This window comes from Fusarium graminearum, chromosome 1 (assembly GCF_000240135.3).
Source record: "Fusarium graminearum PH-1 chromosome 1, whole genome shotgun sequence".
NCBI lineage: Eukaryota > Fungi > Ascomycota > Sordariomycetes > Hypocreales > Nectriaceae > Fusarium > Fusarium graminearum.
This window is the reverse complement of record NC_026474.1, coordinates 8,242,910-8,255,961: the sequence shown is the minus strand read 5'-3', so window position 1 is coordinate 8,255,961 and position 13,052 is coordinate 8,242,910. Positions and strand designations below refer to the sequence as shown.

The window sequence follows — 13,052 nt, the reverse complement described above, 5'->3', positions numbered from 1 at the left end:
TTCAAAACCATGGAGTGTTTCTGTAACTTCCAGGTTTTCCATCTGCAAGGCTCAATCCACGCTGTCATTGAAGTCTGGCTCAACCGATGCCTTAACCAACAATATAATAGTCCCCCACTCTAATATTATTGTGTTCAAGACACATTTTCACATGTTGTACACGTTTTGCGGTGTCTTACCACCGGGTCGGATCTGGTCCCTCGCATCTCGAACCCATCTGGTGGCTGAGCTGAGCCTCCCAATCTCCCAGAACCTCATCCGCATCCGCTTCCGAATCCACGAATTACGGTGAGCTAGTTATGTAGAGCTTCCTATTTGCTAATATTGATGGGCTGAAACTTGTTCAAAGGGGGCTTCCTCGTCTCTGTATGGCTGAGTTGAGTTACTCTCTCCACCATCCGATCTAGAACTTACTATGAAGAATGACATGTCAAGTGCGGAAAGAGAAATCATCACATGTTGTCCCTGACTTGTCTCCCTTGTCTTAGACAATACGCTCGGCACTTTCTCCACGATTTCGGCAGCTAAGGAGAAGCCGTGCATCCCCGGTGGGTTCTTGTTTGCTTTTGCTGGGATTCTTCCCCTGGCATGAAACAATACGGCCCGTTCAACCTTTCCCTGTTGGGGATGAAGCCATCTGAGAGAACATTATGGGCGGCCGATTTTCTTTGCTTTTACTAGCACGTACGAGGGTAAAACTTTTTTTTTTTTTGTTTTTTTTTGGCGGATGGAGTCGATGTGAGGGAGAGACCTGCGAGAGGTTGGACTAAGAAACAATTGGAGCTTTGGCTCCTATTCTACCAATGCAGGAGTGTTCTTTTCTTTCTTGGAGCTGAATCCTAAAAGAAAAATGAAGAAAAGGAAAGAAGACGAAGAGAAACTAGCTATATGCACAATCCCAGTGGCGGGTTGGGTTGTTAGTCATATATCGCAGAGTTCCCATCCATACCCAAGGATCCGGTTTTGATCTTCAACTAACCTAGACGTTCATTACTTTGTGTTACAGGTCGTCCAGCACGGAGCCTCGGACATCTCTTGCAGGAAGCGCTGGAGAAATGGCAGATCTTAGGACTTACAACATCGAGGCCTTTACGTTGCTTGGCATCGCAATGTTGGTCACAGCCTTGCGATGTGGTGTGCGTATTAGCACGGTTGGGTGCAAGAACCTCTGGGCAGATGATTATCTAGTAATCTTAGCTGCTGTAAGTCCGAAGACTTGTTAGTCTCCTGGCTTATACTGACCATACCAGGGCATCTATGCTATAGAGACAGGTTTGGCTTATTCGGTTGGGAATGTTGCCTTTGGACTGGCCAACAACTCCATCACAGATGAGCGACGGGCTTCTTTGCAACCAGACGACACCGAGTACCAGATTCGGTATGCCACTCACTGCCATGTAGATTTTGGTGTACAAGAATACTAACAATTACAGTGTACTGGGTTCCAAGATCCAACTCGCTCTATGGGCAACCTACTCCTCTCTTCTATGGATCCTCAAAGCATCAATGTGTACCTTCTATTATCGCTTGACAAAAGACCTCGAAGGGTACCGAACCCGTGTCATGGTCGGTTTTGGCTTGATTATTACATCTTTCGTGGTTGTACAGATGAATTTACTATTGAGCTGCAGTCCTTTCACCCAATGGTGGCAGATCTTCCCAGACCCAGGCGCTTTCTGCCACGCAGCCATCTCACCCAGTCTGATATGGACAGGTCTTTCTTTCAACCTCATCACAGACTTTTACCTCATCATGATCCCCATGCCAATGCTTTGGAAGGCCGCTATGCCTTGGCCTCAAAAGGCCGGTCTCATCACGCTCTTTAGTTGTGGCTTGTTTGTCACCATGGCCGCTGTCCTTCGAGTTGTACTTCTCGTCTCTGTAAGTATACCACAGCCCAACCCTTTATTGCAGTTCCCTAACAGTACAAAGGACCCTCTTAATGGCCCTCAGCTTGCTGCTTCTTGGGCAGTTCGCGAAACCTTCGTGGCCATCATGACCACAAACATCCCCATGCTGTTTCCAAGCTTTAAGAAATGGGCTGTACCCATTGTCGAACGAGCTGGTTCATCACTTAGCCTCAACCGTTCTCCTTTGAGCACCATCACAGACTCTAGATTCTCTGGAGCTTTATCTCTCGACGTTTGGAAAAGGAGAACACGAGAGACATTTCGCTTCTCAACCAGTGGTCCTACTTCACCCACCATCAGAAAGAGCGACATCACAGTGGGCTTTCCTTACGCCATGTGGGATTCACCCGTGACAACACCTGAGAAGTCCAAGACCAGATCTTCCATCATGATCCAGCCCCTTGCTTGCCATCCTGTCCGTACCATGGTCTGTGTCGAGGCAATTCGTGCAGACCAACGGCTGAGCACCACAAGCGAGACGAGCGAAGCTTCTACAGTTTCTTGGGCGGAAACATTGGTCAACTCCCCTCGACCAGAGAGATCCGAAACCATTCTTCCACGTGTCCACTACGATGGATACAGCAAATTCGTCTGACGCCTTTTGTAATGAACAACGATAATTTTCCTTTGTAATTCTTGTATGATGGATGGTACGACAAAGACGATGACACCTTTTCACCGATTTACACGATACACGAATTCATGTTAATATAAATAGATAAAAAGCTATAGATCTGCATATGGGTTGGGCATTGGGTCTCTTGGGTTTGTTATTTTGTGAGTTATCTTGGAGTGTTATTGGAGTGTGTATTGGATGGCCGGTCATGTTCAAACCAACAAATCTTTACTTTGTCATACTCGCATATTTATTCACTATCTTCTTTATCAAAATAAAACAATATTCTTGTCTCTTTACTGAGGTATTCAAAATAAATCATCCAAGCAGCTTCTTCTTTGTTGTATATGAATGGCAGCGACGGATCTTGATAATAAGCCTTTATTGTTCTGATTGATCTACTGTCGATTCTTAGTTCTGAAGATAGGCATTTGTTCCTTGTTCCTCGGGCCATGAAAGAATACACGGAAGACGCTGTCTTTTGTTCAGAACCGGTGGATGATGAACAGGTACTCGAATATTAAAGGCTCTCGCCATAAAGAACTTCCAAGGCTTCAGCTTGATCATTCAATACATAAGAGGCACAATATGTCTGTTGAAGTTATACAAACAGAAACTTCGAATATTATCTATTCAAAAATTAACACACTCGAAATCACACATCATGGTTGCTACACGCTCCAAAGTGACACAATTAAATTCACGCATCATGGCTGTTACACGCTCCATGACTGCTATGCACTCCACACCAAAATCTACAGGTCCTTCTCCAGCAGGTCCCAGTTCACCAACCACTTCCATCAGATCAAAGTCGCCCTTACAGACACCAAAGCCACCAGCCGCGCCACTCAAGAGGAAGAGGAAGAGGAGCAGGGATGCCAACGACAGTCCAGTCCCATTGAAGCTCAGAAAGGAAGAAACAGCGCCACAGGAAACTTCTTATCCTCAAAGCTCTGCTGGATCAGACGCGACAGCTGTCGAGGCAGACGAATCCGAAGACGAACAATGCCCTCCCTTTTTCCCCAAGCTGTTCGAACAAGATGCTACGGCGAGAGACTGGTCTAAGGAAGGTCGACACGAGACCCTCAAATACTTTCAAGCATTTCCTCACGACCGAGACTCAACACTTTGCGTCGAGCACTTCCTCATTCTTGCAGAAAAATGGTACTGGGAACGCAAGCCCACAGTGAGTTCTCAACTGAACGCTATGCCCAGGGACACTACATCCAAGTCTGATCTTTCAAACTTGGCTCTGCCTATCTGTGAAGAAACATGGACTGTCAAGGACGTCCAAAGCTTCAAAGATGAGCTGAGTGGAAAGATCTCACAAACCAGAATAGAATACATCATGGAGTACTACCGAGTGGCACGCCTTACTGGACATAGGCCTAAATGCGAGATTTTCGACGCAACATCGGGTACTGCTTTCTGTTCTATGTGCGCCAAGTCTCCGGATTTCAAAGCTTCCGACTACAGCACTCACAACTCTTGGTTTGATATGCAAGCCTCTGAAGTCTTCAAGGTCAAGGCCGAGAAAATGGTGGGTTCTAGGCGAAGTTGTCCACACGAAAGGCCCATCACGATTCTAGGAACCGATGACGGGGTTTCCTATACTGAATGTGAGGATTGTCGTTACAGACAAAAGGCTCTCTCAAGTCAGATTCAAACGACGAAGCATGCGATCGATATAGCAGGCGTCAGATTTCCTGTCAGTATTGCACCAGCAAAACCCATGACAATGAACAGCAAAGTCGTGCATATTGATGTCGGTGGGATTCACGTTGTTGTCGACCATTGCAAGTCGCCCCTGATCAGGTTTCGGTAAGTTGAAAAGATGGGAATTTGTCTGGGTATGCAAGTGCTAACTGTTTTTTGTTTAGGTCAACTCGTTTCTCTGAACTTCATGAGAAGGAAGGTTTTGATCATCATGTTCAAGGTGAAATCCAAATGCTTGGCGTGGAAGGGCCAGATGGTGTTGATGGTGGTGATACCACGTACACGGGACTGGGCGCTTTCGAACCAAGTAATTATTGTACTGGCTCTTTCCACAACTGTGCTTGCTATTAATTGGAAGATGGTGGGATCACAGACGGTACAAGATTGGACGAGGGAGGGGTTGGGTGTAAAGTATAGGCAAAGATAAGGACAAAGACATATGAAGCCATATGGATAGATCATGCCAACACAAAAGGTAAGTAAGTATCATGTAAGTAAGACTTTAGACTAGACCTGCATTATAGAAGAAGAAAAAGAGATGATCATTTCCCATTTACTGCCTGCATTCTAGGCATCGAAACCACTAATGCGAGAGACAGCTAACAAAATCCTGCTTTTTATCGTCGTCGCCTTAGGGTAAGCATCTACGGCTGAAAGGGAAAGTTTCCACGTGCCCGATGCGACCCACCTTGAAGTTTTAGACCAGTCAAAATCCTTTTTTCAAGGCAAACAAATTCAGGGCAGCAGGCATCTAACAGCGGGGGCGATTACCTAGCGGCCTCCGCCAGGACCGAGTTCAGGGGACCTACCAAGCCTGGGGACCTCCTGCAGCGTGCAGCGACCCCTGGCCCCTGCCCCCCAAAAACCCAAGTAGAAGGCAGCTGATGTAACTCCACTCGTTGAGAAAAAAGGCGGCCATTCAGCCATCATTTCGTGGTGGATGCACCTGTACTCTCTGCCTGCCTGCACTGCACCTACTAACTAGCCCAACTTCGCCTCGAAACTTGAACTCTGCCTCTCCATTACTCTCTGTAGTACTAATCTTTTGTGCCACGATGCTATACTAAAGGAAGAAGACTCAGTCACGAGAACAACAAACAACAACAACCTCGCTACCCAACTTCGTCTACTCTTTTGGAATCTGCCAACTTCACTTCTCACCTTCCTTTCTCTTCTTTCTTATTATTACTCTCTTCTTAATCTATCTAGTCCCACTCGTTGCGCGACATTGCCGACGCCCCCGAGTACGACACGCACGCCACCGCGAACCCCTCCATCCCTGACACAATCCCAAGGCTGACCCCGTCTTTGCACCCGACGATACTCTGTGCCTTAACTTTGACTCACCAGGACCAGCCATCCTGCTAATACTACGCGATGCGTCTGTTCGGTGGAAAGAACAACAAGTTCAAGGTCGACCCTCCCAAGATCAGGATCGAAAAGGTTGTCGTCGACCGACCTGCCCAGAAGCCCAAGCCCAAACCGAATCCCGCCCTCAGCGGCTCAGCATCGCGCTCCTCGTCTTCTCACCATCCTTCTCCGAAACCTCTGGCACGTCAAGCTAGTCACTCGCCGTACCCCTCCTCATGTGACGAGAAGCGTCTCGAACGTAAGCGCAAGGCCCCCTCTGTGTCGCGTAAATCACCAGCCAGCGACCGTATCGAATTCGACAAAGACAGCGATGGCGAAGACGACGGATGGATGACTCTCGACACAAAGCGACAGCGAAAGGGCACAGAGGATAGTGGCTTCGTCGACCCTAACCGGAAGCTGAGGAGCGTAAGGGCTTTTGAGGAGCGCATGGACAGCCGGAAGTTCATTCATGCCGTGGATGTGGCCTCGCTCGAGCACAAATGCGTACCTGTGATGGGCGCTCAAAAGGACGAGGTCGCTATTAGACTACAATACCCTAGCTTACAACCCCGCGAGAAGTGAGTTCCCCTGGCTATTGATACCTAGAATCTTGAACTAACATTATTACAGATACGAGCTAGTATGGGGAAAAGACAAAATCGATGCCGTTGAGGCGAGCATCAAGGTAGTTCGCCATGTAGCCGAGACATACCTCACCGAAGAGGAAGCCGAGCCTTTCACAAACCCAAACGGTGGTATCATTCGAAGACTGGAAAAAGCATCCAACAGAAACATCCAAGATTTGATGGGCTTCAAGGCCGCTCTGCGCGAGTACAACGAGAAACTCCGTGCTCTAGTCGACGACGGTGTAATTGCTAAGAACCTCGACAAAATGCATGAACTCCCTCAACATCTCGTGGCTTTTATACTGGATCAGATCTATGACCGGACAGTGGCCCTCAAGGTGGAACTCCTCTCCAAGTACGAGAACGGAACAGACTATGTCTATGGTGAACTTCTACACCCATTCATCTCCAAGGTTTTGGTAGAGCAAACTCGAATGACCTCTGGTCAGGTCTTTGTCGATTTGGGCTCAGGTGTCGGAAACGTGGTTTTGCAAGCGGCCCTCGAGATTGGCTGTGAAAGCTGGGGCTGTGAAATGATGGAGAATGCTTGCAATCTGGCCGAGGAACAGAAGAAAGAGTTTGATGCGCGTTGCATGCTGTGGGGAGTCCGACCTGGCAAGGTGCACCTGGAGCGGGGCGATTTCCGTAAGAATGCGCCTATCCATGAGGCACTCAAACGTGCGGACGTAGTCCTCGTCAACAACAAGGCCTTCACCTCGCAGCTCAACGACGATTTGGTTCGAATGTTTCTCGATCTCAAGTCAGGCTGCAAAGTCGTGTCCCTTAAATCCTTTGTCGCCGAGAAGAGCAACAACCACAACATCAACGATGTTGGCAGCACCATCCTGGAGGTGGAAGAATGCATATACCCTGAGGGTTATGTGAGTTGGACTAATGCAGGAGGATCGTACTTCATTTCGACGCGAAAGTAGACTATAGAGCTTCGTCAGCACACAGTGGAAGAGTACGTACGGACGGTGTAAGGAAGATTGGGTTGGAAGATGGACATTATCAACAATAGGTGTAAGGATAAGTTCGGACTCACAGGATACTCCATATAGCACTTTGTTTTTCGTGATATCGAGCGTTGTTCCTTAGACTGACTGAACTTTTGGGTTTTTGTTGTAATCGTCCGATGGATAGTCGTTTATCGTCCTTTTTTGAAGATGGGCTCGTTGGCAAGATTCATGGCCTCTGCTTCCTGCGCCATCCTCTTCATCCATCGGTCAACGAGTTCCTTGTTTTCCTTTTTGACCTTGTCTCTTTCCTTCTCGGCCATCGACATTTGGAGATTCAATGCAATCATCTCATCTTGGACTTGCTGGTGTCGCTGTCAGTATAGGACTGCGACTTACAGGATGTAATACACACCTCAATAAATTTACGTTTTTCCCTCAGCTCATACTCTCTATCTTTGAGTCTGGTGGTAAGACTGTTCTTATCCGCTGTAAGGTCTCTTATCGATCTCGTGTTCGTCTTGTGTTTGGATCGTAGCTGCAGTAACTCTTCTTCGCTTGAACGTAGTCGTTTCTCAGCGACACCTTTTGAGCGAAGTGCTTCAGCGAGATCTTGTTTCAGCTGTGCGACAGCTGGGTCGTTTGTTGATGGCTCTGTGGGTCTCGCAGTTGTCTTTCCGTTGGTTGTGACCAAGGTTTCTAATCCGTTCTTTTCAGCTTCAAGAGCAGATATGCGGTCTGCCATCTGCGAGCCTTGGCATCATTGTTAGACTTGTATAAATTGTGGTTGTCCCTTATGGGATGATGTCGCATAATGAGGGAGGGGTTCAGGTGGGGTTGATTTATACGAACATGTTTGAACGAGCTCCATGTTGACGGGATTATTGAGCTCTGCATCTTTGATGCCAGATAGATACTGGTCGCGCCAGTTGGGCATTGTGACGAGTAAGGGTTATGGATGAAATAATGGAGAAGATTGATGTTAATGGGAAAGTTGAATGAATAAGATTGAAATCTAAGAGAATGACTTGCACCACTCATTTGCGCATGTGAGATGATGCAACTACAAACTAAGCTACCGCCCAAAGAAACCTAAACTTAGTGGGACAAGGAGCTACCCGACCGCTAATCCCAGCCGGAGAATAGCCGTATCATGGACGCCTAGCAACCTCCACTTGTATCGGACGGTATGATGCAGCCAGCGCATCCAAGCTCCTTGCTCTCATACAAACTGACTGTACTTATTGTAGTGCACACAGCTGAACTGAATTATTGTCTTCAGCCACAAGCACATCTGTTTCATCCCGCACCACTTTAGAAAAGCTCTAGTAACAACATGAAATAATCGCGAGATGGATACGCTTCACGCGAGAGCCGATTGGGAAAGTGTCGGGGACAGGTGGTTCCGCAAAACACAGCAGTATACAGCTGTATTCGACCAAGATCTCGACTTGGATAATTATGTCGTTGCTGGAGCTCCATATGCAGGAGCATTAGGTGAGTCGCTATGCTATATAAATATGGCATATCTCGCTTATCATGAACTGCTCACTTCTCATGATGAGTTCAAATTCCCACCAGACAGAGCTGACCAACCTCTTAGCACTGTGGCGCGACGACACAAAGCTCCTAGCATACCAACCGGGGCGGTCAGCCAAACCAGCAATTGACATTTACAGTCTTGCTGGAAAGAAGCTGCGCAGCATTCCCTGGGACAATGGCACCATCAAAGGACTCGGATGGTCAGAGGACGAGACTTTACTAGTTGTTACTGCCGATGGTAATGTTCGTTGTTATGATTTGCAAGGCGAATTCACACAGTTCTCTCTCGGCCATGGCGCCGACAACTACAGTGTTGAATCGTGCCGGTATGTCTGCCAACTATTTTTGTGCTGTGTCTATGACTAACAAGATACAGCTTCTACGACCATGGCATGGTGGCACTCCTGGGAAACAATACCCTTATAACAGTCTCATCCTACACCGAGCCTAGGCCCAAGGCTCTTGCTCAGACACCAGAAGGTGGAATCAACGCATGGTCAATCATCTCACCAAACCACACATTATCCAGGTCCGTTGAGGTGTTACTGGGTGTCGGCAAGACGGTCTACGTCGTCGACGCCACGGATTGCGAAGATCGCTTTCTCGACATTGGACCCTTCAGTCATATCAGTGTCTCTCCAGATGGACGCTATGTGAACCTTTATGCTGCGAACGGCAAGGCTCATGTTATTTCGAGTGATTTCCAGGAGCGATTATTTGAACACGACTCGAATTCCCAGACGCCCCCTCTATACGTTGAATGGTGTGGTTCCGATGCCCTTATTGCTTGGGAGGATGAAGTGCACATTATTGGACCTGGCGATTCTTCCTCATCATACATCTACGACAGCACACGAGTGCATGTCGTTTCCGGTATGTGACCTTTTCTCATTCAAGGTATCGTGGACTAACACCCTGCAGAGCACGATGGTGCCCGCTTAATTACGAATGACTTTTGCGAGTTCCTGGAGAGAGTGCCAAGAGACGCTCTCGAAGTCTTTGGCCAGTCTTCGGATTCATCCCCAGCTTCGATCTTGCTTGACGCCGTGGGCCAGCTGGAAGTTCAGTCCCCCAAAGCTGATGATTATATCCAATTAATACGACCTAACCTTACAGGGGCTGTGGACACTTGCGTCAACGCGGCTGGACGCGAGTATGATACTCACTGGCAGAAACGTCTGCTCAAGGCTGCCTCGTTTGGAAAGTCCGTGCTTGATATCTACAACAGCGACGAATTTGTTGACATGTGCGAGACTTTGCGTGTACTGAACGCTGTCAGATATTACGAAGTTGGAATGCCTCTGTCATTTGAGCAGTACCATCGATTGACTCCAGAGGCTCTTATACGGCGACTTCTTAACCGACATGAGTACCTTCTCGCCTTGAAGATTGCGGGTTATCTCAAGCTGCCCACAGATCGTATCTATGTGCACTGGGCCTCGAGCAAGGTTCGTGTGGGAGGCGAGGACGACGATACCATCTGCCGCTTAATCGTGGAGAGACTGTCTGGCAAGCCTGGAATATCATTCGAAGAGATTGCTCGTTCAGCGTATCAGGAAGGAAAAGGGCGACTTGCCACGGAGCTTCTTAACCATGAGCCTCGTGGTGGTAAACAAGTTCCGCTCCTTCTTAGCATGGAGGAGGATGAACTTGCTCTTGACAAGGCGGTAGAGAGTGGTGACACAGACCTCATACTCTCAGTTCTGTTGCAACTAAGGAAAAAGCTTCCTCTTGCTGCATTCTTTAGGGTCATCAACGCACGACCTGCGGCAACAGCCCTGGTGGAAGCTTTGGCTATGGAGGAAGGCGATAACACGCTGCTCAAAGACCTTTACTACCAAGATGACCGACGAACAGATGGTGCTAATATCTTTATTCGAGAGTCACTCAAGCAGCCCGACGCTCGCACATCATCTGACAAGTTGACCCTGGCAGCAAAACTATTGGCTGATTCGAAGGAGTCTTCATTTGAGGTTCATGCCTTGAAGGAGGCCACCACTTTGCTTCGTATGCAAGAAGCCTTTGACCGGGATCTAACAGACACGTTTACGGGACTAAGCGTTAACGAAACCATGTTTAAGCTTATTCGGCTGGGCTACCACGGGCGGGCTAAGAAGATCCAAAGCGAGTTCAAAGTCCCTGAGAAAGTGGCGTGGTGGATTCGGTAAGTGGACCTCTTGTGCATGAGCTCCATGGTACTGGGGGCTATTTTCATCAACGACTAACCCGGTTCCTGCAGATTACGAGCACTGGTAGCCAAGCGAGACTGGAACGAGATCGAGGAGATCTCCAAGACGAGGAAGAGCCCCATTGGTTGGGAGGTGAGTTTCTAGATATAACCATGAAGCGAGACCGAAACTGACAGACCATAGCCCTTCTTCAACCTCACTCTCCAAGCAGGCAACCCAAGGTTGGCATCAGTCTTTGTACCCAAATGCACGGCAATAGAAGCTGGTGAGACGATCACTATGTACGAGAAGTGTGGGATGCGTGTCAAGGCAGCGCAAGAAGCTGTGAGACTCAAGGATAGCGAGTCGTGGGCAAGGCTTCTTGAGGATGCAGGAAAGGGGTCGCAGGAGGGGAGAGAGATTGAGCGGCTAGGGCAGACGGCCTTCAAGAAGTAGAGCTAGGCATAACCGATGGGTAGTAATTTCTTAGAGGCATATATAAGTCGTCGTTTTCACCTCAGTTTCACAACAAGCACATATTTAGACTTGAACCAGCCATGACGTTTGTCTATCACCATAACTAAGTAACACTATGATTCGATCTGAAATACGTTTGACGCCCTATGCATCTGCCAGTGGCCACATAGTTAACGTTACCTAGTTAAAACAGGTAGGAAGGGTCCCAAGTCTTCTGAACCGTTTCTTGGGGCGTCAGAGTTGACCCCCTTCAATACAGTGCTGTACAGCCCTAGCCAGCCAGCCCTAGGTTAAAAGACTGACTGGAATGAAAAAAAAAAAAGCCTGCAGCAGTTTCACAATGAGACTTCGCGTGATGAGATGAAGTGATCTCGTGACGTGAAGAGTCATGTCTCTGTTTAATGTGTCTCATGACAGTCTAGGATGGAGTTTGAAAGTGGGACGATGGGCATCAATACGGGGTTTCACGTGAGTTTAGATAACGTTATGATCGGGAAGTCCCGAAACACGCTTGTTTTGCTGGTGACAAAAAAGAAAAAGCAGATGATTTTGTGTTTTTGGTGGTGGTGGCATGACAGCTGAGCTGAGGGATAGAATTGCAATGCAGATAGAATGGAGGGTAGGATGATGATATCATGGGGGTTACATTGTAGTTCCGATGTGGGGGATGACCTCGGTAGTAGAACTGGGGAACTGGCATGTCTGAAGTGCTACATATCTACAGCTCAATTAATTGTTGAGGTATCACAAATCGGAGACTTTTTGCTTCTTTTTCGTTGCTGCAGATTATCATTGAGACACTTGAGAGAAAATCTCGACATTAGCTTCACAGTAATGCAGACCCCTTCCCCTATTCTTTTGGTTTAGGTATTATTCCTGGTATTATTTTTGTCTGCCATTGTTAGCTCGAGGCCTCTTTGCCTCTTTAGGACATGGTCAGAAAGTCTCGAAGCATCTGGTGGTGGCGGTTCTTTTAGAATAGTCGATAAGGATCTATTGTACGACAAATGAACTCAAACAACAGCAATTTACCAAAGCTCCAAGTGTAAGTTGAGTTTAAACCGCAGCCGGCGGGACTTTGGTAGAGAGAGAGAGAAAAAAACGGTCGATGAGAATTCTCCTTTACTTGCTTTCTAGAAGTAAGCGAGAGGCGTTTGGGTTGAAGTAAAGCGTTTCCGATAGGCAAAGTAGATGGTGAAAACGACGTCGGACAAGATCAGGGATAGGGGAGGAGAGATCTGAATTGCATGCAGTCTTTCATGTAAGACCGTGATTTGAAAAGTCGGTGGCGTCTTGAATGGTGTCTTTAATGTTGAGTGAAAGTCATGCTGTCACATTGAATGCCACCCTCAACTGCAAGAAGGGATCAGATCCGCACCCCGTTTCCGATAATGGACCCTGCTTTTTCATATTTGCCAAGACGTGTTGGCTTGTCCAATGTTGTGATAGAGAATTATCAGAGTTGGTTAGAGTCAGACTAAGAAACATCTCTAGAACGACCAAGCCGAATGAATCACGTTTGACGGCAGGATTGATCACTTGGCTGTATGCAGTGGACTGCGTCTGCGTGATCTTGATGGCATCTCCATGAACTACTTGGTCGTCCAGTCGAAACCCTTGTTATTGCACCAGTTAGTTGCGTAGTCAATTCTTGATTGCCCACTAGTGATGGGACTAAATGCACAGTA

General features: G+C 47.6%; 5 protein-coding genes across 5 annotated transcripts; 4 read left to right on the top strand and 1 right to left on the bottom strand.

Annotated features, from left to right (window-relative positions):
• Window positions 1-1,055: 1,055 nt before the first annotated feature.
• On the top strand, window positions 1,056-2,505 carry FGSG_02569 (uncharacterized protein; the record flags this gene model as incomplete). Its single annotated transcript, XM_011320205.1, has 4 exons — window positions 1,056-1,202; window positions 1,251-1,378; window positions 1,434-1,881; window positions 1,915-2,505. The coding sequence occupies 4 exons, from the start codon at window positions 1,056-1,058 to the stop codon at window positions 2,503-2,505; spliced, it is 1,314 nt and encodes a 437-aa protein (XP_011318507.1).
• Window positions 2,506-3,253: 748 nt separating this feature from the next.
• On the top strand, window positions 3,254-4,593 carry FGSG_02568 (uncharacterized protein; the record flags this gene model as incomplete). The annotated part of the gene is made up of 2 exons (XM_011320204.1): window positions 3,254-4,347; window positions 4,407-4,593. The coding sequence occupies 2 exons, from the start codon at window positions 3,254-3,256 to the stop codon at window positions 4,591-4,593; spliced, it is 1,281 nt and encodes a 426-aa protein (XP_011318506.1).
• A 1,026-nt stretch (window positions 4,594-5,619) lies between these two features.
• FGSG_02567 (uncharacterized protein) lies at window positions 5,620-7,219 on the top strand (the record flags this gene model as incomplete). The annotated part of the gene is made up of 2 exons (XM_011320203.1): window positions 5,620-6,173; window positions 6,226-7,219. The coding sequence occupies 2 exons, from the start codon at window positions 5,620-5,622 to the stop codon at window positions 7,151-7,153; spliced, it is 1,482 nt and encodes a 493-aa protein (XP_011318505.1). The 3' UTR covers window positions 7,154-7,219.
• A 149-nt stretch (window positions 7,220-7,368) lies between these two features.
• FGSG_02566 (uncharacterized protein) lies at window positions 7,369-8,114 on the bottom strand (the record flags this gene model as incomplete). The annotated part of the gene is made up of 3 exons (XM_011320202.1): window positions 7,369-7,542; window positions 7,593-7,930; window positions 8,030-8,114. The coding sequence occupies 3 exons, from the start codon at window positions 8,112-8,114 to the stop codon at window positions 7,369-7,371; spliced, it is 597 nt and encodes a 198-aa protein (XP_011318504.1).
• A 415-nt stretch (window positions 8,115-8,529) lies between these two features.
• FGSG_02565 (uncharacterized protein) lies at window positions 8,530-11,343 on the top strand (the record flags this gene model as incomplete). The annotated part of the gene is made up of 6 exons (XM_011320201.1): window positions 8,530-8,674; window positions 8,781-9,045; window positions 9,096-9,592; window positions 9,641-10,883; window positions 10,959-11,040; window positions 11,092-11,343. The coding sequence occupies 6 exons, from the start codon at window positions 8,530-8,532 to the stop codon at window positions 11,341-11,343; spliced, it is 2,484 nt and encodes an 827-aa protein (XP_011318503.1).
• Between the last annotated feature and the right edge of the window lie 1,709 nt (window positions 11,344-13,052).